Here is a 25,908-nt window from a genome sequence, read left to right on the forward strand (position 1 = left end):
GAGGTAGCAAAAGACCTGGAATGGACAGTGAAAGGAGGATATAAGATGAACATCAACAAAAGCAAAATGAGGATAATGGAATGTAGCTGAATTAAATGAGGTGATGCTGAGGGAATCAGACTAGGAAATGAGACACTTAAAGTAGTAAATGAGTTTTGCTATTTGAAAAGCAAAATAACTGATTTTAACAGGATAATATTAAGTTTTCTCTTCCTCTATGAATAGATGATGAATGCAGCTAGCCGCTAACTTTGTGTAATGTCTTGTCTGTATAGACGTGTATCTGTTGTCTTTAAGACCCTTTCACCTTCACACATAAATCTATACAGTAATGTAAGGGCCTCCTGTGTCTTGGCTGATCCGTGATATGACAGACGAAAAGTTATACTAATGGAGGATTATTAATATTATCTCTATTTTCATTCGCTCTCTCTCTTTCTCTCCTTTATCTATGTACAGTTTTTATTATAATATTTCATTACGTGAAATCAGCCAAATAGGATCTTTGGTGGAGTCCTTCGTCTTGGTAATCAGCGGCTGGCTTGCTGTAAAATATCTTTACATTTATTATTACTGCTAAACACTGTATTCAGTCGGGAGAATCAATCGTGTGGACAATTTGTTCCTTTTACGAAAGATTGCGAATTCCAGATGTGTACGAAGCCTTTTTGGACGATTTAACACAGACTCAGTGATTGCAGGCTCTCTTCGACACAGCTGAAACTTCCCCACTAATTACAGGGCCAACGTGATCATCAAATGGTTCAGAAAAAAACTCATTCGTTCATTCACTCCGGAACAAAAAGTCACAAACCTTATTTATGAAGGAAATTGTGTATTAAATCCGTCCCCATTACATGTCCAGATCTCCGATGATTCCGCGTCTTAATTATTTTCCGTTTACACTCTCTTTCTATTCAAACAAACCGCTAGTGGCACAAAAGTTAATTCGCTCGATTTAGCGAGAAGAAAATCAGAATATGTATCTCTCAGAAATACGTTAATCCCTCAATCCCTACTCCAGAAGCTGTCCTAGTTACCACTCTAACAACCATGGAGAATGCATATATGCATTCTGTTATTTCAAAGAATAATCGCGCTAGAAAATACTTTGGCGTCGTCTAGCTGTCGCCGCATATGTTACGAGAAAATCAGATCAGATACTTTTCCAAAGAGAATGAATGTGGATGGTTTGATTGACCATGATTAATTGGTGCGTGGTAGAGGGTATTTTCTGTGAGGACGTTACATGATGATGGTCGAAGTAGAGAGGATATAAAATGTAGACTGGCTATGGCAAGGAAAGCTTTTCTAAAGAAGAGAAATTTGTTAACATTGTGTATAGATAAGTGTCAGAACATCCTTTCTGAAAGTATTTGTATGGAATGTAGCCACATATGGAAGTGAAACATGGACGATAGATAATTTAGACAAGAAGAGAATAGAAGCTTTCAAAATGTGGTGCTACGAAGAATGCTGAAGATTAGATGGGTAGATCATGTAACTAATGAGGTGGTTCTGAATAGAATTGGGGAGAAGAGAAATTTGTGGCACAACACAACTAAAAGAAGGAATCAAGTGGTAGGACACGTTTGAGGCATCAAGGGATCACCAATTTAGTATTGGAGGGAAGCATGGCAGGTAAAAATCTTAAAGGGAGACCAACAGATAAATACACCAAGTAGATTAAGAAGGATGTAGGTTGCAGTAGTTACTTGGAGACGAAGAAGCTACTAGCACAGGATGGAGTAGCATGGAGAGCTGCATCAAACCAGTTTCTGTACTGAAGACTATAACAACAAAAAATAAATCTTGGCTTCTACAGCAGCTACCGATGAATGCTAGCTTTTTATATGAATTGGATTCAATGTGCAACCATATTGAGAATTTAGCTTTTGTGTGTGTACCAAGCATCCAAATCACAAATTACGTCATGAGGCCTTCCTTGAACATTCATCTCCTCCCAACTTAAAATCCCTGAGCTGTATGTTAGACTTTTATTTATACTGTCAAAAAAATTTACCAGCAAGTGAATGATTTGTGGAGTGTAATGAAAAAAACAAAGCCTGCTGTATTCATCTGTGTCTGGATTCAGCTTCTACAAGAATAGCTGGCCCGATATTATCATCTATTGTACTAGTTTCTCTATTTTCCTCTCTACAATTCTACAGTTTTACCAGAAGACACAGCACATCAATACCTTCCCTAAGTACCAGTGAGTAATCACTTCCATAGAAGCAAATTACGTTACTTTGTTCACTATACAGTTGTCAGATCTATAATGTACTTGTATCTCTCTTCATCCAAAATTTATTCTTTATTCTGTATATCTCTGACTGAATGCTTCTACTACTTTGTGAAACTCACAGACTGACAAAACTTTCCATGCCAACTTATGTACTGGAAGATATAACCAATCTTCACAAACACAACATATAGGCTTACTAGAATAAATTGCCGCCTTTAACATTGTAATTATCATTTCCAACCTCTGATATGACGTGATCATATCACTGAATGAAGAAAAATGTTCAACAGGAATACTGAAAAACAGAGTGCACAATTTGGAAGGGGGGGGGGGGGGAGGGAGGGAGGGAGGGATATTAAGAAAAGGTATGGTACACTGACTTGAAATTACAGAGAAACTCATAACAGATAAAGTGAAATTAAACATACTAAAAAAGTGATTCGAAAATTGGTTACTTGGGATGGATTATGGTACTATAGCTCTGAAATGGTGAAATAAACATGCATCAATAGGTGAACTTACTCATTGGTTAACAGTAACAAGAAGATAGGGAATGTGACAGTGCGAGTTTAAAAAAAAAAAACTGCAAATGTCTGGCATATTATACGTATGTAGTAGTCACTGCTACATTTCTTTTTATTTATAGCCCATGTCACATAGGACGGTGCTTCCGCACATAGAGGCTGAGTAATAGGGTAGTGTGGAAGGGAAGAGGTTTGTGTAAACATGGTGACAGAGAGTGGGCAAACAAAGTCCGCGTTGCCAATCTCTGTTGGTGCTCAGAAGAATCTGATTCATTTGCATACTGTACATCCTATTGCACATTCAGATCTCTGGTGAACATAATAAATGTTATAACTCATTCGATCAGTCATCTGTGTGAGAGAAATCTTAACACAAATGTTGATGTGCTGTTACAGGTGCTCAACAGCTTTATTCCGCGTAATATCGGAAGGCAAGAACAACCGACGCAATTTTGTGAATGTGTCAGGTACAGTTTTTCTCAAAAAGAGGGTTGTGTAGCAACAAGGCCATCGAGACTGCTTACAATATTTGTCATTTTAGTTGAATATAAGTAAAACTGTAATACACAGTCGCCTGTAGATAAAAATCGAAAATGAAATTCGCAGGTTACAAATCTTTAGCATAAAACCTCTGCAACTTATACCATTATGGGTAATAGCAGACATGCAAATGCAAATTTCTACTTTCATTCTCTAATTTATTATGGCATCATGGCTTTTGAATAACTTTTTCTGAAGGAATAAAGTGTTTGTAACACAGAAACTTGTAAAAAGGGTATTACATAATGTCCACTCTAGAACTTGTTGAAGGCAGATCATTAAACAGTTGTTTTCAACGATCAATTGAAGTTTGAAAACAACAGTAGGCTGGCATTCATCATTACAATAAGAGGAAGAGAAATGATCCATAATACTGGGCACAAAAATGAGTAAGGTATTTTGTCACAAAACTCATTCTCAACTTAATCACTGAAGTGAAGTTCTAATGGGTAACAAAACTAACTTCAAACACAAACTGAAATCATGATATTTGCTTGACAAAATCATTATATTTGCTTGACAACTCCATCTCCATAGAATTTTGAAAAAAATGTGAAATTTTATATGTTTATGTGGGTGTGTTTGAATATAGTTAAATCCAAACCACTGGGTGCAAAAATGAATGACTGGTAGCAAAGATTAAGGCAAAAGACTGCAGTGTGAATGTTAGTACGTTGTCATGTTTTTCACTGACAAACACCATTGTGAATGTAAACTAACACTTTCCACAGTACGAGGTGTGGCTAGAAAAAAACCGGACTAGTACTGGTGAAACAATAAAACGAATGCAATAAGGCTGAAAGTCGCGTGGCCTGTCACGTGACTCTCGCTCCGCCTACTGCTCGAGTTTCATCTGCCTCCTGCACTCAGTCTGCCCGTGGCGTCTGTTTTAAGTAGTTGACGTTTTGTCTGTGCGTCGGAAAATGTTGAGTGTACAGAAAGAACAGCGTGTTAACATCAAATTTTGTTTCAAACTAGTAAAATCTGCAAGTGAAATGTTTGTAATGTTACAACAAGTGTACGGCAATGATTGTTTATCGCGAACACAAGTGTTTGAGTGGTTTAAACGATTTAAAGATGGCCGCGAAGACACCAGTGATGACACTCGCACTGGCAGACCATTGTCAGCAAAAACTCATGCAAACATTGAAAAAAATCGGTAAATGTTCGACAAGATCGCCGTTTAACAATCAGAGCAGTGTCTGAGTTAACAGGAGTTGACAAGGAAAGTGTTAGGCAGATCCTTCATGAAAGTTTCAACATTAACAAAGTGTGTTCAAAAATGGTTCCAAAGTGTCTCACAATTGAACAGAAGGAACGCCGAAGAATGATTTGTTCTGACATCCTGGACAACATTGAAAGTGATCCCACCTTCTTACAAAATGTTATTACTTGCGATGAATCGTGGTTTTTTACTTACGATCCCGAAACTAAACGCCAATCGATGCATTGGAAAACTCCTGGTTCTCCACGACAAAAAAAAGCACGAATGTCAAAATCGAAATTCAAGGCAATGATGATTGTTTTTTTTTGACATCAAAGGGATTGTGCACATTGATTGGGTACCAGAGGGACAAACAGTGAATCAGCATTACTACATTAGCGTCCTGGCTACCCTACGTGAGCGAGTACGGAGAAAACGGAACGATTTGTGGAGAAAAAAGTCATGGATCCTTCACCAAGACAATGCCCCCGCTCACAGTGCGTTGTCAGTGAAGACGTTTTTGGCAAAACACAACATTCCCATCTTAGATCATCCACCCTACTCACCTGATTTGGCCCCCTGTGACTTTTTTCTTTTCCCTAAAGTCAAGTCAGCTTTGAAAGGAACTAGATTTGAGACTGTTGAAACAGTAAAAGAAAAAGCGACAGAAGTAATGTATGGACTTACCGAAAATGATCTGCAGCATTGCTATGAACAGTGGAAAATTCGTATGGAGCGGTGTAGAGACCGAGGAGGAGAGTACATTGAAGGAGATAACATGAAATTGTAAATAATTGTAAATAAATGTTTTTTCCCGCATCAGTCCGGTTTTTTTCTAGCCACACCTCGTAGAGTTAGATACCACACCTGTTATCCACGAAGCAACCAAACAATGTACATCGTCTGCAAATAACTCAAGGGAATGTTGCCCTATAAGTCCACCAAAATCGACCGATATCTCGACAGGTAATCCTTCCTGTTATTTTAAGACATTTTCCAATTTGTGCCTTAAAAATGACAGGTTGTTACCTGTCAAAATATCAGAGTTTTTGACAAATTTATCTGGCTGTATTCTCGCAAGTGCATAGTAAATGCTGAGAAAAGCTTACAGTTCACAGCTAACAAAGAAACTAGCTTATTCGTCTTGGTCAATAAACTGAAAATTATAGGGTCAGCACTCATAAAAAGTTAATGTCTGCATACTTCTTAGGATACAAATTCCAAATCCGTAAACGCCAGGACTTTTCATATATTACATATGCAATTGATATTTTCAAACACAAAAATACTTTTTTTTAAATTATGAGTCTGTAAAAACAAGAACTATTATTACCTTACTTTGTTCCTGAGTCTGTGTTGTACTAATACCATCGTCACTGCCATCTGACTGTTTGTGTACCATCTGACTACAAATTTACGATTATGGATTCAAGGCTTCTATCCATCTTCGCCTCCCTATCAAGACATCTTCCTGAAGCTTTTCAGTGTGCTGCACACAATCTGTTGTCTGTTGCTTCATGCACAGGCGATTCAGTGTCTGCTATCTTGAATGTTTTGTTTCTTTCTGCCACATAGCCTTTAGATTGTGCCCAAATCAATTCGATAGGATTATACGGCAGTGGTAAGATGGTAAATGCAAAACTGTGTGACCGCATTCACGTGCAAGGAAATTAAGTTCGTATGCTTTCTCATGTGACTAGTTTAAATTAACGAGCTGCAGGAGTTACTCATGTGTCTAGCTAATACTGTGTGCAATACTTTTATTTTTAAGCTAGAGCACAATATCCACTTTCCTGGTGTTTTATCTGTCACAGCTGAGTTGTCCATTACAATGACTGATTGCGGAGCCAGGTATGGCAAGAACTGCTCAGTGAACCACTTCTTGAAAGTGACTACATTCATTTCCAAATGGTAGTCACTGCTGTTTTTCTTACATCTAAAAACAAGTTTACTCTCAGAGTTAAAACCGGAAGAAGAGCCAGCATGCAGAATAATTATTCGAGAACTCTTCCCTATGGGAACATTAAAACCGCCACTACCATCACTCACTCATTTTCTAGCAGCTGTTTCTGGAATGATTTTGATTCACCCACATTTCATCCAGGTAATACACTGTTTAACTACCTTTTCTTACTTTGTGGATCTTTCCAAGGAATGTGGCTCATGTTGCAGCTATGTCGCTTCATTCCATTAAAAACTTTCACCCATCATTACTTTTAATATATTTGAAACCAATGGCTTTTAAAATTGTTTGCATTGATGAAGCACCTCCTTTGAAGCCAGTTTTGTCATTCATAATTTTAACAAGTTTTTGTGAAGTCGGATATTCACCATTTGTATACATTTCAAAGATGGAGCGCCTTAAATTATCCTTGTCAAAATCGTCCATTTGTGTTACAGGTTCCTTGCGATTTCGACACTTTCCAGGGCGACGCGAAAGCAACTTCTCCTGATGTTTCTATAGCTCTGACACTTATTAATCATTCACTGTACAGTTCTCTTGCCTATACCACACACTTCTGCAGTTCTTTCTTGTGTCTTCAAAATGTCAACAATGGGAGCCTCACTTTCAGATTAACATTTGAAGAAGCTGTAAGCACGGTAAATTATCCCCGTCGCCTGTTTGTTAAGCACTTCACATCTATTGCCATCACTTGACACATTTATTTGGAAATCGCGCTATCACATTTAAAGATAGATGTTCACAGTTATAAGGCAGCAAGAAAATAACCCGATAATTGAATGAATAATATGCTCGCTTTGTGAATTAAATTGCATTGCTGTGAAGTATGACAATAGTGCACCTAGCAGGAAAGAGATTCTTGTAACCAATGGCTAGCTGCTGAATATTGGGCCACATTCCTATGTGAGGTGCACTTTATCTGAACAGGGAGCTGTGCCCAAATTTCTGCAAAAATAAGTTACACAGCACGCTGCATTCACATAAACAATGTCATTTTAAACAGAGATGCATGAAATGTAACCCTTTAATTATGTAGATGATTGAGCTGATCATTTCATTTCAAACTAACTATTAAATAGGACTAAAAAAGCAGGCAGATTTCACCTCACTGAAAGTGTGTTATCATACAAAATGAAAGTACATAAAGATGGGAAATACCAGTATTATATAATGTTGCTTTAACCTTGAATTTAATTCTACACGAAATAGGTTGTTATAATGCAATATTTCACATGCTCCTATAACACGGCTCATATTGGATGGCTGAATTACCTAAATAAACTGATCATAGTGTGCAAAAATACTGACAACAGTCTGTTCTCTATTTGATCAGATTTAGAGAGATTTGCTGCACACAGTTAATTACTTACAACTGCCTGTGAATAAATGCAGTCAGTTTGATCATATGAAGAAACACTGCCTGGAGACATGAATGATCCCATATTATTCTCTCTCTGAAGGTAATATTAGGATACATCGTGAGACAGGTACAGAATATAGTTCCATAGTCTAGAAGCAAATTACATTTCAAAATTAAATTTATTCATCAATCTCGATACAATACTTTCATTAGTTATAATCTCAGATGACTTCTTTTTTTTTAATTTCCGCTCTGAAAAATTTAACAAACAGGACTGTTTCATCACCATCACCATCAACATCTTCCTGGAGTGCCTTTGCTATCAGCTGAACTGCAGATCCATATTCTTCACTTTGCTTTCTTTTCTTAGTTGTTGAGGACCTAGGTGTGGATGTCTGAATATCTAGTGACTCATGAACTGTCCGTGAGGATGCTGGATTATTCACTATAAATATACGGTTACTGTAGACATCCGCAACATTGTTTGTTGCAAGATCCACCTTCAGTTTGCAAGATGCTGGAGCTGAATCGCCATCCTTCGATGTGCCAACATCGTCTACCTGAGGAAGAAAAGGATGTTTTACACAAAACACCCAGGTGGACTTTAGTGAAACTATTCACTTAAAATTGCAATGAACAGAAATAAAATGTTATGACAGTTAACTTCTGTTAGTTCGAGCTGGCTGTCTGACTAACCTCAACTGTAGTTTCTTCTGCATTTAGTCATTACATTACAACAGCACAAGCAATAATTCGAAAATAGGCATTAGCATATATTTATGCTCTCTGAATTGTCCAAAAAAAATTGAAGTGAAATGTGGTTGGAAACAAGGACTTTACATAAACATTAGTTCACTGTAATAGTAGTAGTTGTAGTAGTAGTAGTAGTAGCAGCAGCAGCAACAGCAGCAGCAGCAGCAGCAGCAGCAGTAGTAGTAGTGCTTATAATCTGGCTGCAATCACAAATATTGCTCTTCTAGTTGCAAAAATTGTGATACAGATGTATCAAGTTTTCCTTGAGAAGACAAAGACTGTTTCAACATCGTGAACAAGCACAATCTATGCAGATACACATCACAGTTGGTTGGGTAAAACTACGAAGCATGTTTTTCAAGTAAGGTCTGTTTTGTTGTAGACACTAGTAGTTCGCATGCATATGGCAACAAGCACCTGCATCGTGTACCGGCATGCCATGGGAACAACTGTGCTCAGTTTCAGCTCTGTAGCTAACCTGTACAGTTCTGTTCTGTGCTTTCAAGATGTTCAAGATTATCAACTCACCTGCTGCGTGTGAGGTTCACTCAACGGTACAGTTTTTGTCAGCAAGGAACCTGTCTGCTGGAGAAATTCATCGACAGATTTGCGAAGTGTATGGGACACTGTTATGAGTGAAAGCAAAGTGCATAAGTTGGTACAAGAATTCAAAGATGGCCGTGACAATGTCCGTGATGAGGACAGCTCCGATTGCCCTTTGGCTTTAGTTGAAGCGAGGATTCGTGAGAAAAGGCATCGCACAATAACAGGTCTCTCAAACGAATTTCCTGACGTGTCGAGATCAGTGCTTTACAACATTGTTTATGAATACCTAAAGCTTAGGAAACTGTGCTCCTGTTGGATCCCGAAACTCCTAACAGAGGACCACAAAAACCAAAGATTTGAGTGTGTGATGAAATTCTTGACTTATTATCATGAATAAGGTGACAGCTTCTTAAGTCAGATCTAACTGGAGACGAAACATGGGTTTCGCATATCATGCCTGAATCAAAGCAACAGAGCATGGAATGGAGACACATACACTCGCCTGTAAAGGTGAAGGCCAAATAGACTCCATCTGAGTGCAAAATCATGGTGTCAGTGTTTTGGGGCAGGCATGGTGTTTTGTTGGTTGACTTCATGCAACGAGGAACCGCTATAAATGCAGAAGCACACTGCCAAACCCTGAGAAAGCTACGCAGTGCAATTCAAAACAAAAGACACGACATGCTGACAAAGGAAATTGTTCTTCTCCATGACAATGCAAGACCTCACACTGCAGGTCAGACCCACGATTTATTGGACAGTTCTGGCTGGGAAGTTTTGGCTGGGAAGTTTTAGACTACCCATCCTACAGTCCTGATCTTGCGCCGAGCGATTACCGTATCTTCCTCCACCTCAAACAACACCTCAATGGCAACCGTTACAATGACGACGACGACGACATGAAAACAACAGTGAACTCTTGGTTATCGGGGCAGGCAGCAAGTTTTTATGAAGAAGGGATTTTAAAATTGGTTGAGAGGTATGATACGTTTCAACAAACTTTGCTACTATGTCGAAAAATAGAGTGAATTATGTATTTTCTGAAAATAAATTTACTTTTTTGAAATAACCTTTTGTTGTGCACTTATCTTCAAACGGACCTTACTTAAAAAACACGTCTTTTATTTCAATAGTTTATATTTTCATCCATACCTTAGGACTTACAGGTGTAAGACACACAGCTTGAGCTGTATCCATACAACATTTTAATGATATATTTAATGCAAAGCAATGGGTGTGTGTAGATGTAATAACTGAATACATCTTTATAATTTCGCACACCTTACACTGTTTGTTGACACTCTTTGAAATAAAATTTAAAAATTCGGTCGATTTTTGGGGAGGCAGGTAGGGGGGTGGGGGATGGGGGGGGGGGGGGGGGTTGGGGGGGTACACAAGCGGGATTTGAACACAGTACCTCCAGTGCGGTAGATGTGAACCTTTACCGATGTGCTACACTGACTTGCTCGAAATATATGTAACGTTACGGATGTACAAATCATGCAATGAACTTCAAAATAGATTTTCTGAAAAACCAAGGCCCGTTGCTAATCAACCAGATAGCCAGGCACTCAGCATAAGTGCCTCTGCAACATATTTGAAGCGAATCAAAATCCATGATTTTCAGTATGGAGGGTCCCCTTGTCAGCCACATAAGGGAGGTACCGGAAAGCAAGACTGTGCTTTTAACCTAATCTGGAATCTCGAGTTAGTAGTGACAAACTTATGGTAGTATCACAAAACAGAGTAATTTCATGTACTACCAAGTGATCTTCTATCACACACCTGGTGTGCTGCGATACAGTTGTGGCTCCCACTGCATGGGATTGCACTTCTTCACAGGACTACTCTTGATTACTGTTGAGCCCAGAAAATACATTTTAATCTGTAATGCAGATACAGTATGATGGAACAAAGAAGTAACATATTATATACTAAGAACTGGCCACCCAGCCAGAAAAAGGAAGTGAATCAGTGACCGAATGCCACTGCTTCCGTCATTTGCTGTCGCGACACCATCCTCGCAGCGTAGCTGGCAACTGGCGCAGCTCGTGCCGATAGCCTGGAACAATTGCCAAGAACCATGAATTTGATGCCAACTCTGCACCTGCTGGATGTAGCCACTAAAGGTGATTTTAAGGGATTCAAGAGATATATATCAAATGGTTCCAACCTGACCATGACTAGATTTGCTCCTGCGTCCGAACAGTGAACCCACACATCTGGGATAAAACTGTCAGAAGGGTTTCCCTGACATGTTTATTTCTGATCCCATACCATCACGTGGAGTTGATACTACCCAGCACTGCTGAGGCTGTTACACTCATGTGCTGTATCGCTATGCTAAATGCCATGGCATAGCATAACTATGCTCCACAGCAACACCTTGCTTAGTGCTGACACCTGCAAATAGATTTTAAATCAGTTCGGAGACATAGTACATTGGAACAGAAAATAAAATTGTGCATGCATGGATTTAGAGATGAATCAAATTCACTGCCATGTGGTGCACTACCTGGAATTTACCACCTCATACCTGGTGTGAAGTGCTGCTGGTCCTGTTGCCATGGCATGGCACTATTATGCTCCACAGTCACAATGACAGGTCCTGAAAATAAATTTTAAATCAGGATGCAGACGATGTACACTGGAATAAAAAAGCAGCAGTGTATGCACATGAAGTGAAAGTTAAATCACACGAAATGGAGTGTACTAAAAGGAATTTAGCCATCACATACCAGGTAATCTGTGTTGTTCCAGGTCTTCCTGCCATAATTCAGTGCCATCTTCCACCACAGTAATTCCATCAGTGTCGTTGGGCCCTGAAAATAATTTCGAGTTGGTGTTCAGATAATACAGATAGGTACTGAACTGACATTGTACATATATACTGGCATAGACCTACTTGATATAGAGCTGAAAGCATGAACATTTTATGTATTTTAATATTACTACCCACTGATTGTAAATTAGTGGTACAAACCCACATCCTGAAGTGTTCTGAACACTCTGCTGTCCAGGGATACCACAATGGTGTCGAGCGTGAAATAGCAGTCAACGGTCGGCGACACCAAAGTGGTGCCGTGTGTATAGTATCATCCAGTGGCAGACGACAGCAGTTTAGTATCTTTTGCATTCTGTTGATGTTTTGTTTAAATAACAATAAGTTACACACATCAACAAGTTTTCTGTTTTTATAAGTACTTGTGCCCTTTCATCATGGCAGATAAAAGAGACGATACCATTATTTACGATGAATGTGCGGACGTTCTGTCTGATGTTCCAGACGACTCGGTTGGTTAAGAAGAAGACACTGGACATTAAAAAAATGAAAGTGAAGCAGAATTGTTGGAAGATAGTGAAATATGTCCAAGAAGAATTCAGTGAACACTACGGTTGCCAACTGATTTGGATCAATCAGACAAAGAAGACAGTGCACAGTGGTCAGACTTTGATTAACCGAGGACCAATAATAAATTTGAAAGCTTTCTGGGTCCAGACATATTTTTTAAAGATACACGGAACATTGAGGATATCGTAGAATTATAAATTGGGAATGATCTATTTGAATATATTAACAATGAAAGCAACAAGTACTAAAGTCAAAATTGCAATAGAAGGAAACTGGATAAAAAAAAAAAAAAAAAAAAAAAAAAAAAAAAGGCCAAATTTGTCAATGTTGCGGGACCCAAACTTAGAAAATTGTTTGGGCTTGCTATCCTTATGAGAAGTGTAAAAAAAAAAAAAAAAAAATAAAATAAAATAAAAAAAAAAAAAAAAATAATAATAATAATAATAATAATAATAATTATTATTATTATTATTATGTCCCGCAACCAATTCAGACAAATATTATAATTTTTACATTTTTCTGACAACAACAATAAACCGGATAATGCCGACCAGCTATTCAAAGTGCAATTCATAATTGATTATTCTTCCAAAAACTTTAAAGAAACATTTAATCTAAGTAAAAACATCTCAGTTGATGAAGGAATGATACTGTGGCATTGACAGTTAAAGTTTACAATCTGTCGAAAATTACAAAATATGACATACTCATTCGGATGCTGTGTGATTTGAGTACGGGATACATTTCCTCATTCAAGATATATTCCGGTGCTGGACCGCCTTTAGCAGAAACAGTGATGGAACTAAAATGGCTCTGAGCACTATGGGACTTAACACCTAAGGTCATCAGTCCCCTAGAACTTAGAACTACTTAAACTTAACTAACGTAAGCAGATCTCACACATCCATGCCCGAGGCAGGATTCGAACCTGCGACCATAGTGGTCGCACGGTTCCAGACTGAAGCACCTAGAACAACTCGGCCACACCGGCCGGCAGTGATGGAACTACTGACACCTTCTTAAGGAAAGCATCACCAACTGTCCATGGATAATTATTGTAACAGTGTAGAACTTGCAGAGAAGTTACTTGAAAAGAAAATTCGAGTTTGTGGAACAATACAGCAAAATAGAGAATTTCTGGAAAAATTAAAGTGCGCAATAGTCAATGCGTTTGAAGCTTGTCATCAATGGAAAGGTGACAAGCAGCTGGCGACAAGCCAAATAATCCTAATTAAAACTGCCGGAGCCAAGTGAATAAATTTGTACGAGACAAGCGGATGGCGAAGTGATGACACCAAATGGTTTTCTTCTGCCATAGGTACGTCATGTGACAATTTTGTTTTCTTTGTAGAAAATAGCCTTATCTGTGGAACAAGTTCTCTCTTGTGGCTCCTTTCTGGGCCAGTGAAAGAACTACTATTCTGAGCTCAAAAGACATCTACATATCCTTTCAGTAATGTTGCCATTATTTTCACCAGCTGAACTGCACTACCATTCAAGCAACAGCTTCCGAGATAATTAAATATTCTTTTTATTATCTGGCAAACCTTCACTTGTGCTGAAACTATCATTTCCAGTTACTTGATCCAAGCTCACATCTCTCTCAATAATAATGTGATCTTTTTGCAACTTCGTGACAATACATTTTCTCGAAAGATAAAAAACCAAGCAATCTTGTACACCTTTTTGTGCTCTCTTAAGTGAGATAATAATAAAAGATTTCCTGGACCATTTTCGTATGGATAATTTGAAACAAAGACTGCTGAAAAAAATAGACACACAAAGAAAATGTGTAGTTCAGCTTTTTATGTCTATGGAAGTAATTGTGGGATGAACTTGAGACACAGCATCTAATAATTTACCAACACAAGGTGTTAGAATTTAAAATGTTACTCTCCTACCACTTTCCAATACTTTACAAGCTGAGGGCAAAGATGATGATTTTGCCAAAAATGGCTATTTTTAACCCACTTTTACAAAAAAAAAAGTCTTCTGCAAACTCTTTTAAACCATTTTCATTAGAAAGCCCATGTTCTAAGCCACCTAAAAACTATATTTGGTTTTGCAATGTGAGCATACACGGTCCTAAAAACTGATAAGGTGGAGGTGCATTGAAAATGGGCCCATATTGCGCAGGTACCCAAATCTGACATCTTTTATTATGTTCAACATTTCTTTAATACTCTCTGTTGAAGATAATATCAAAACTCCTTGTGACTAGGAAATGAATGTGAGTCAGAAAAACTGCAAATAAGTAGTCTTTCATTTTTTAGACATCTCTACAGCACTCAGCTCTACAAAATTCTTTTTATAAAAATTGAAGTGGAATAAGGAATACAACGATAAGAACAGTTATTTCTTTTTTGTGGCTCAAATAATTTGAGGCAATCACATTTGAAAAGTTTAATTTTTTGGGTTCTGTCTTATCAACATTTCTTCCCAAACACTCCCATTTCCTCATGACATTCTGCAGCAAATTAATGAAATCTGTCAAAAATTCATGTAGCTTGAAGTAAACATAGGCTTAGGATCCTAAAAGGGACCTCTTCAAGCTTTGGGGTTTGACAGACACTTATTAAGTATCATTAGTCTGGGCTCCCATGTAAAGAAACCCTTATCACAGTTGGGAACTTGTGGTAAAGAAATCCACCCATGGCTACTGCTGCATTGGTATTGCGCATGGCCCCTATGGCAATAGCGAATCAGGTTTCATCACTTTAAAAGCAGCAGTGGTTAAGCCACCATGGACCACAGCAACATTCATACAATTTTTCACAAATGTTCCACAAACTGCAAACTACGCTAACATAAAATATGCTATACCTCAAACCGGAATTAAATTAGCACATCAAGAGCATTACATAATAAAAAGCAGCACTTCACCAAAATTCACACAATGTTACAATGGTGTAAAACCTGAAGGCTATTTATATGATGTGTGCTACAGCTGTTATGCAACAATTTTACTACTGTGATTTCCACTCCCTTGGAAATGCACAGTTAAATTGGGAAGTTTATAGCCAGTTTGATATTGTAGTTACAGCAGAAAAATCACAACCATGTCATGAGCTGTGACAAGAGACACCCCTTTTTTGAAGTTTTTCAAGATATTCAGACTTTATTTCAGTTTCTAGTCATCAGGACTTCTGATATTACATTCCCCAGAGAGTACTAAACTATTGTACAAAATAATTAAAGATGTCAGATTTGAGTACCACTGGAATATAGATCTGTTTTCAAAGCACTTCCACACTGTTTCATTTTTTAGGATCTTGCATGATCACATTGTTGTTTAAATCATCACCCTTCTAATGAAAATGGTTTAAAGGAGTTTGCAAAAGACTTTTTTATGAAAGTGAGCCAAAAATAACCATTTTTGCTAACATCTTAATTTGGTAAGTTTTTGTTTCAGGTTCATCCCATAATTATTTCCAGAGGTATAAGAAGCTCAACTTTACATTTTCTTTATCAATTTTTTCAGTCAACTTTAATTCAAATTATCCATATAAGAATTGATCAGGAAATCTTTTTTATTACGTAACTTAAGAAAGTGTAGGGAGTTGTCCACAATGGCCTAGTTTACTTTCTTTCAAGAAAATATCACCAGAGATGAAGTGCCTCAAAGTTGCCGAAAACTCACGTGTGCACTGTTGATAGCTGCACTATGGGGTCAGACAAATCCCTGGAAGCATTGAACTAGTGATCATGAACCTTTACCAATGTTTATTGGAATCATGTTTGAATGCTCACAAAAAATATCAGCAGAATCCATGATGGTCATGTGGGAACTCCTCCCAAAATTAGACCACTTGGCATGGAATGGCCCGGAAGTATAAGTCTAACGTTCAAAAGAATGGCCCTTACACGAGACACTGTTAAAATCCTAGTAGTTAACTGCCAAAACACAGTCAAGTGCCAGGGTTTGAAGCGCTCCTGAAAAGCAGTGAATACTAGATACAGAAAGCTAGCTGAAACCTGAAGTTGATAGCAGTAAGATTTTTGTCAAAAATTTTTCAGTGTATATCTAAAAGACGGGCCAACAGGAAATAGAGGCGGTGTATTTGTCGCAGTAGACAAGACACTCAAATTCACCAAGGTAGAAATTGATGCTACACGTGAGATTGTTTGGGGAAGACTTAGTATCAGGAGTGAACATAAAACAGTATTGGATCCAATCACTCACAAGATTCACCTCCTGATGTAACTGAAAAATTTAGAGAAAACCTCAGTTCACTTGTACCTAAGTTCCCCAATTATACAGTAATCATCAGTGAAGACTTTAATCATCCAATAATAAATTGGGAAAATTAAAGTCTTGTTAGTAGTGAGCATGACATGACTTTCTGTGAGAAACTACTATGTCTTCTCAGAAAACTAACTAGAACATATAGTTCAGAACCCCACTCATGATGGACATCAGTATATATTGGTTCTAATGGCATTAAATAGGACTGACCCCTTTGAGGATGTCAACGTCAGACATGGTTGGTGCAGAAATGATCACCAATATACAAAGATGTACAACATTCAGTACACTAGAGAAGACGGCAGTACTGTCACAGCGAAGAACTTTCAACACAGGACAGGATCATGTAAAGGAATTATGGCTCACATTTAAAAAAATCATTGACTATACACTGGATATGTACATTGTAGAACAATTCATAACGTGAGGGTCCATCCACAGTCTACAGTCATGGCAAAGAAACTTCTAAAGAAACAGAATACTGCATAACAGGTGGGGGTGGGGGAACATAGGGCTACAGATACAGACATGCTGAATGAAACACATTTGGCTTCCAAGGGAGCAGTGTGTGAAGCCTTCAATGATAGCTACAGCAGAATGTTGTCAAATGATCTTTTACGAAGCCCAAAGAACTTCTGGTTGTCTGTGAAGTCTGTTAGTGGCATCAAATTTAGTTTCTGCACAGTCACAAATGTGACAGGAACTGAAATTGAGAGTAGCAAAGCAAAAACTGATATGCTTAACCTCATTATCAAATATTCCTTTACACAGGAAATCCCAGGAGAACTGGCCTAAATTAATTCCCGCACTACTGAAACGATGAGTGAACTTTATGTTAGTGTTAGCAGCTGAAATCATTAAAACTGAATGAAACTCTAGGACACAATGGAATCCCTGTCAGATTCCATACTGAACTTGTAGCTGAGTTAGCCCCTTTTCCAACTACAATCTATTGTGGAGCCCTCAAACAAAAAATTGTGCCCAATAGTTAGTAGAAATCACAGATCACACCTGTTTACAAGAAGGGTAGCAGAAGTGATCCACAAAACTATTGTCCAGTATCCCTAATACTGACGGGCTGTAGAATCTTAGAACATAATCTGAGCTCAAACAAGATGTGGTATTTTCAACAGAATGACCTCCTCCATGTCAAACAGCATGGATTCCAAAACCATGGATCGTGTGAAACCCAACTCACATTTTTCTCACACGACATACTGAAACCATTGGATCAAGTGTGGGTGGATCATTTCCAATACATAAGGACCTGAAAAATTCACATTTTGTGATAAATCTGAATATATATGTGAATTCTGCCTCAAGATGCAAAAATGTGAATTTATCCAATAGATGCTATTTTATAGCAAAATGTATCCAGATGAACTACTTTATCAGAGATAACTTGAAATAGCTTTATTTTCTGCATTTAAATATTAAAATGTAACAAGTTTTTGGTTACTGGTATTGTGCACTGCCTGGTGAAGTCCGGTTTGAAAAGGTAATGTGTATAAGAATGTGTTTGCAAAACAAAAAGAGTGCATAAATGCAATGACACATCTGTGCACTCAATGCTCTGGTGCCATGCCAACTGTGAGCAGTGGAATGGTCTGTGTAAAACACTTGCCACATAATGCAGTGTAGTACTAAGCTGTGAGATCTAGCACCTTAGAACAAAGAAACGCGTATGTTTGTTTGCCGACTACAGTTAAAAAATTGACATAATGTGAATAGATTTAATGTTGCAGGTTTAGGGAGCAGATGTTTTGAACTGTGATTGCATTGAATAGCTGTAGAGGTTGCGTCTGAACTACCTCATTTACGACACTGCAGACCTCAGCAAGTAATCGCACGATAACTGTTATCAGATGTCGTTTGTTGTGTGTTGCTTGTTGTTCATTTTGTATTTTGAACTGAGTAGAGAGACTAATCCTGGTCCATTATGGAGTTTGAGTAGGAACCTCACAATACCAGAAGGAATCAGTGGTCCTGGTGACCACGTGTCAGTTATGCTCCTGCAGAAATACAGAAGACAAGTGTAGGCTGTTGTCCTGCCACTGCTTATTTCCCCTATACCACTCCTTTTCCCTCTGGGGGTCATAACTGCAATTTGTTTAGCCTAACAGGTGGCTGCCAGTTTATAGTGCCCGCACTTGGCAATGTAACAATTGAAAAACAAATCCTTTCAAAGTACAAGGGCGTTCAAAAAGTTTTGCACAGCTGTCTCTAATTTTTTTATTTTGTGCAGGAGGAGAATGAAATTTTTTGTGAACATACTTGGAACATTTAGCTATAAGTTGGTATATAATAGTATTTTCTTTTATTTAGAGGTGAGCCATAATGGACCTTGAAGTAGATGTCAGGTTGCAGCAATGGTCAGTGATGGAGTTCCTCTTCAAGACCGGCAATGACTCTGCCACATCGATTCACAGAAAGTTGCTCCCTGTTTATGTGGAGGACACAGTGGATCACAGCAGCATCCAGCGGTGGTTGCAGAGGTTTAAAGAAGGTGATTTCTCTCTACTGGACAATCCATGATGCAGTAGACCATCGGCGTCAGTGAGTGATGTGAATAAGAAGGCCATTGATCAAATCATCCAAAACGACAAATGTGTGACAAAAGCCTGCTAAAACGACTCATTTGTCATTGGGTAGTGTGGTATCACTGCACAGTCACTAGGGTACAGAAAAATCTGTGCAGTTCATAAGACTACACTATGAAACTGCCAAACCCATTCACCCCTTATGACAGGAGAAAATTGTTCTTCATCCTCCCTACAGTCCGGACTTGGCTCCGTCTGATTTTTACCTCTCTGGTCGTCTGAAGGCCCACCTGCGCAGTAAAACATTTGCTGGTGAGAAAGACCTTATTTCCTTTGTAAAGTGATGATGTAAAAATCAATCCCCAGAATTTTACCAAAGTGCATTTACATCATGGAAAGAACGTTGGGCCAGATGCATCATAGCTGGTGGAGGCTACACTAAATAAGCTTAATGTACAGCTCAATGTTCCAAGTATGTTCACAAAAAATTTCGTTCTCCTCCTGCAAAAAATGAAAAAATTAGAGACAACTGTGAAAACTTTTTGAACGCCTTTTGTATTTCAACTGCACCAAAATTCTTCCCGATATGCAAATAGTTGTTTTTCATTCTACTTCTAAGCTAAATACCTTGTCGGTTCTATCCGTAACATTGTCAAGTGTGGGTTGTATGGTGATGAATGCCCACAAAAAGACGAAATTAATATTCTGCAGATTTTTTTTAGATTAGTACTTGTTCCATAGATCATGAATAGGACACTTCATAATGATGTCGAACGAGTCAGGTTAATAAAAGGTGTCTGTACAAGATATTACATTACACAAAATATTACATGACTTTTATTTTTTTTTATTTTTTGGTTGAGGGATGGGGAAATTACTCACTTACTATATCCAAAAATCCACCTAGTGAGCAGGAGGAGTTGCCATTCAGAAATTCTTTTAATTTCCTTTTAAATGCTATATGGCTATCTGTCAGACTTTCGATGCTATTAGGTAAGTGACCAAAGACTTTTGTGGCAGCATAATTTACCCCCTTCTGAGCCAAAGTTAGATTTAACCTTGAGTAGTGTAGATATGGCTACAGTGAAACACCTTAAATCAGAAAAGCATTCAATTCACCAGTCGCAAAATGCTGCTGCTTCTCAATAGATACAGTCATTAGTTCAAAGCTTAAAGAGAGACAAAAAAGGAAAACAAGCAACAACCATTTCACAAAATAACATACTGAATTTTTTGCAAAAGCAAACATTCCAGTCAAAAAGCTCCCTAATGAACGGAAATTTATTTCAAACCATTACAACTTTGTCTTCAGGCATGTAGTGTGACAACCTTTTAAATTTCTATGTCTAATCATTTACAAAGAAAGAAATGTGACTTTTGCTAAAAATAAATGCTACATTTTCAGCCCTATACAAATATGTTGGAAACCTAAAGAGCTGGAATCGTCTGGAGAAGATAAATTTTGAAGGTGGAAATGGAAGGTGCTACACAATCCAAATTCATCAAACCCTTTGGCACTAAGTTTGTTGTTGATAGCTCAACATGATGTTATGTTTTCTATTCGTCAGGTCAATTTATGTCCAAGGATTAAGTAAGCAGAAAACTGAAATTGACAGGAAGTAGCGAAATCAATGATAAATGTCTTGCAGCGATGAAAGTCCTTTATTCGAAAGTAATAGGGAGTCAATTTTGTATCCACTCATGTCGGCCATGATCAGAGTTTAGTAATCTGCAGCTGATGGAACAAAAGCGGGAGAGTACAGTGGTTGACTTGCTGTAGGAATCCTGTTTTGTGCTGTTCTTGACAAAATTCATGGAATAGGATGGGTTACAAATTTGGAGAAAGGAGATCCCACAAAGTCCTAGGACTGGCACAGATTTGCAGGCTTCAATCAGACAGATATCCAAGAGATAGAATGAGTGACAAAGCTCGGTTAGAAGAAATTAAGTAAAGTGACAATCTGTGTGTATTGTGTAGATAAAAAATCTAACTTATTGAGTGGTGGCAGAAGGAAAAAAAATCTATTTATGCAAGCTTTCAGAGCCAATGGCTCCTCCTTCCAGCAGAAGGGTTAAAGGAAAGGAAGAGGGGTGAAGGGAAGTGAACTGTAGAGGTGTGAGAAAATGGGTAGAATTCAGAAAAGTCACCCAGAACTTTGGGTCAGGGGACACAAACCGGACAGGATGAGAAAGAAAGACTTTCTTTTTCTGTTTGCCCAGTTTTTACAATTCTCTCTCTTTCACAACTTTCCCTACAGATTTTTTCTTTTCAAATAATTTTTTGTATCATATAGACAACTTTTGTGGTGAGAAACTCTCACCCACTCATTTCCTCTTGTTAACCACTGCCTGTTTTTGCTTGCTTTTCTTCCATTTTTCTATCTTTTTGCACTCTCCGCTTCTCCTTTTTGCCACTCCCACCATTTGTATCACTCCAAACTGTCCTTACTACAGCTCTTCTTTTTGAAAGAGTCTTTCCTTCTCATTCAAGGTTCTGGATGACTTTCCCTAAAACTATTTAGTTCCTTTCCCTCCACCACTCTTCCTTCCCTTTCCATTGTTCTGCTGGGAGGAAGATATATATATGAAGGAAACATTCCACGTGGGAAAAATTATATATAAAAACAGAGATGAGGTGACTTACCGAACGAAAGCGCTGGCAGGTCGATAGACACACAAACAAACACAAACATACACACAAAATTCAAGCTTTCGCAACAAACTGTTGCCTCATCAGGAAAGAGGGAAGGAGAGGGGAAGACGAAAGGAAGTGGGTTTTAAGGGAGAGGGTAAGGAGTCATTCCAATCCCGGGAGCGGAAAGACTTACCTTAGGGGGAAAAAAGGACAGGTATACACTCGCACACACGCACATATCCATCCACACATACAGACACAAGCAGACATATTTAAAGACAAAGAGTTTGGGCAGAGATGTCAGTCGAGGCAGAAGTGTAGAGGCAAAGAAGTTGTTGAAAGACAGGTGAGGTATGAGTGGCGGCAACTTGAAATTAGCGGAGATTGAGGCCTGGCGGATGACGAGAAGAGAGGATATATTGAAGGGCAAGTTCCCATCTCCGGAGTTCGGATAGGTTGGTGTTGGTGGGAAGAATCCAGATAACCCGGACGTTGTAACACTGTGCCAAGATGTGCTGGCTGTGCACAAAGCCATGTTTAGCCACAGGGTGATCCTCATTACCAACAAACACTGTCTGCCTGTGTCCATTCATGCGAATGGACAGTTTGTTGCTGGTCATTCCCACATAGAATGCATCACAGTGTAGGCGGGTCAGTTGGTAAATCACGTGGGTGCTTTCACACGTAGCTCTGCCTTTGATCGTGTACACCTTCCGGGTTACAGGACTGGAGTAGGTGGTGGTGGGAGGGTGCATGGGACAGGTTTTGCATCGGGGGCGGTTACAAGGATAGGAGCCAGAGGTGGTTTGGGGATTTCATAGGGATGAAGGTTAGGGAAAGACAAAAGGATGTGGGTTTTAAGGGAGAGGGTAAGGAGTCATTCCAATCCCAGGAGCGGAAAGACTTACCTTAGGGGGAAAAAAGGACGGGTATACACTCGCACATACACACATATCCATCCACACATATACAGACACAAGCAGACATATTTAAAGACAAAGAGTTTGGGCAGAGATGACCAGGGAAACATTCCACGTGGGAAAAATATATCTAAAAACAAAGATGATGTGACTTACCAAACGAAAGCGCTGGCACGTCGATAGACGCACAAACAAACACAAACATACACACAAAATTCAAGCTTTCGCAACAAACTGTTGCCTTGGTTAGAAGAAATTAAGTAAAGTGACAATCTGTGTGTATCGCGTAGATAAAAAATTTACTTATTGAGTGGTGCCAGAAGGAAAAAAACTATTTATGCAAGCTTTCAGAGCCAGTGGCTCCTCCTTCCAGCAGAAGGGTTAAAGGAAAGGAAGATACCAACTTTAAATATGTCTGCTTGTGTCTGTATATGTGTGGATGGATATGTGTGTGTGTGTGCGCGCGAGTGTATACCCATCCTTTTTTCCCCCTAAGGTAAGTCTTTCCGCTCCCGGGATTGGAATGACTCCTTACCCTCTCCCTTAAAACCCACTTCCTTTCGTCTTCCCCTCTCCTTCCCTCTTTCCTGATGAGGCAACAGTTTGTTGCGAAAGCTTGAATTTTGGGTGTATGTTTGTGTTTGTGTGTCTATCGACGTGCCAGCGCTTTCGTTTGGTAAGTCACATCATCTTTGTGTGTGTGTGTGTGTGTGTGTGTGTGTGTGTGTGTGTGTGTGTATATATAATAGAGGGAAACATTCCACGTAGGAACTATATATCTAAAAACAAAGATTATGGGACTTACCAAATGAAAGTGCTGATAGGTCGACAGACACACAAACAAACACAAACATACACACAAAATTCAAGCTTTTGCAACAAACTGTTCCCTCATCAGGAAAGAGGGAAGGAGAGGGAAAGACGAAAGGATGTGGGTTTTAAGGGAGAGGGTAAGGAGTCATTCCAATCCCGGGAGTGGAAAGACTTACCTTAGGGGGGAAAAAAGGACGGGTGTACTCGCACACAAGTTTATATATATATAAAATAGAGGCAAACTCCGCTACGCTACACCGGTCCCAAGCCCGGGGCCTCACCATACAAGAGGTGAGGAAGGAGGAGGGGGAGGAGTAACAACCTCGCTAAAAAACCAAGGTTCACCTGGCCTGGGTGATAACACCTTGTAAGGGCTCCTTGCTAGGACTACAGTGAAGACCTCAACGGTAGTGAAGGCAGAGGGAATAGCTCTCGGTACGGCGGAACTAGCGGAAGAGGCAACCAAAGAAGAAAAAAAAAAAAAAAAAAATCCACTTGGCGTCTGTCTTGAAACAAGCGGCTGAGTGGTCAGTGTCTGTCCACCAGTGGTGCGGCTGAAAACCATTCCTCGGAGCTAATAACCTCGAGTAGAATCCTTAGAGGACTTGTTCCCCTAACCCAACAAACAATCAACAATGGATACGCACCTTGTAAGAGATTTTACCCCAGGGAGTAACCAATCTCCAATTTCTAAGGAAATTAAAAGTAAGCATTCGGATTCTGGGGGCCTACAGCAATGTGCGAAGGATGAGTCGGAGCATCCTGAAACCTGCCTTAAGCAAGCAACAAATAAAATTAAACACAAAAATATTAACTACTTGGCAACGTTCAACGTAAACTCACTTCTAAAAACAGGAAAACTTAAAACGTTAATAAATTTTATAAAACAGAAAAATATAATGATAACTGCACTCCAAGAAACAAGGTATACTGATGAACATTCATTTGATTCAGAGGGGTTCAGAATATTCAAAGGGAAGCCAGGAAAAAGAGTTATGAAGAATGTACCCCAATTTGGAACAGGATTCATTGTAAACCAAAATATATTAAACTTGATAGTAGAATTTAAATCTGTCAATGAAAGGCTTTCAACATTAACCTTCAAATCAGTAAACAAACTGTATACCATTGTAAACTCACATGCACCAACAAATGAGAAAAACAGAACACAAAAAGAACAAACAGAAATTTTTTGGCAGGAACTGTCAAACACCTTAGACCAGATTTCATCCAAAAACACAATAATATTGTTGGGAGACTTTAATGCTCAAATCGGCAAAGAACATCATCACCAATCCATAGTAGGCAAATTCCCTGCACATAAAAGAACCAATACAAATGGAGAAAGACTTGTTAGTTTATGCAGAGAACATGACATAGTTCTAAAGTCTACATATTTCAAAAAACTCCCTAGAAAACAAACTACATGGGTATCCCCGAATCCAGTCTGTGGGGAGAAACAACTTGACCATGTTGCTATAAGCAGACTGTCTGCATCAGAGATACTCAATGTAAAAGTTGCTAAGAGTGCAAGTTTAGATTCAGATCACTATCTATCTGTCGTTAAATTCAAAATTAGACCAATATATAAAAGAAAGAGCAAATATCAACTTAAAAAGTTTGACACTCAGAAATTAACCAAGGAACACAATTTCACGACACTTTTGGAAAAGAAAACACCTCTAACATGGGAACAACTTCAAAAAGATATAGTACAGGCAGCAGAAGAAACCATTCTCCTTACCAAAAAATGGAAACATGCCTGGTGGAATGATGAGTGCGACAAACTAATCCTAACAAGACAACGAGCTTGGAACATTTGGAATGCCAACAAAAATGATAAAAATAGGAACTCCCTAAAAGAAGCCCGGAAGCAAGCTTCAAAAGGCCTTAAAAAGATCCAAGTTCAATACATAAAAGACCAACTAGCATCAATAGACTCCAACTTCAAACAGAACAATGCTAGGGACTTTTACAAAACTTTCAAAAGTAACTTAAGGAAATACTCTCCTCCTAGTCTATTTTTCACGGACCCAAAAACGCAGAAAACTGCATACAATAGCATAGAGAACTGTAGAATACTTGCTGAATATTTTGAAGAACTACATAACTGTTATCCACTGAAAGAAAAATTTAATTTCAATATTGTAAACCCAACACCACCAGACTCCAAGCCGCCAACCACAGAAGAAATAAAAGAAATCATAAAAGAGCTTAAAAATAATAAAGCCCCTGGAGAGGATAATATAGTTGCTGAACTATGG

General features: G+C 38.6%; 1 protein-coding gene across 3 annotated transcripts in view; it reads right to left on the reverse strand.

Annotated features, from left to right (window-relative positions):
* Positions 1–7,999: 7,999 nt before the first annotated feature.
* Positions 8,000–25,908, reverse strand: part of LOC124622101 (zinc finger protein Xfin-like) — a 76,780-nt gene continuing 58,871 nt past the window's right edge. Inside the window, exons 9-13 of one of the 3 annotated variants that reach the window (XM_047147703.1) lie at positions 11,877–11,960; positions 11,675–11,746; positions 11,312–11,541; positions 10,924–11,200; positions 8,000–8,399 (exon numbers count right to left, since the gene is read on the reverse strand). In XM_047147703.1, coding sequence (XP_047003659.1) covers positions 11,477–11,541; positions 11,675–11,746; positions 11,877–11,960 — 221 coding nt within the window. In that variant the 3' untranslated portion in view covers positions 8,000–8,399; positions 10,924–11,200; positions 11,312–11,476. Of the gene's footprint in view, positions 8,400–10,923; positions 11,201–11,311; positions 11,542–11,653; positions 11,786–11,876; positions 11,961–25,908 lie in introns of those variants that run through there. The other 2 variants (XM_047147704.1, XM_047147705.1) reach the window with 2 other exon arrangements.

Source organism: Schistocerca americana, chromosome 7 (genome assembly GCF_021461395.2).
Source record: "Schistocerca americana isolate TAMUIC-IGC-003095 chromosome 7, iqSchAmer2.1, whole genome shotgun sequence".
In the NCBI taxonomy this organism is placed as follows: Eukaryota; Metazoa; Arthropoda; class Insecta; order Orthoptera; family Acrididae; genus Schistocerca; species Schistocerca americana.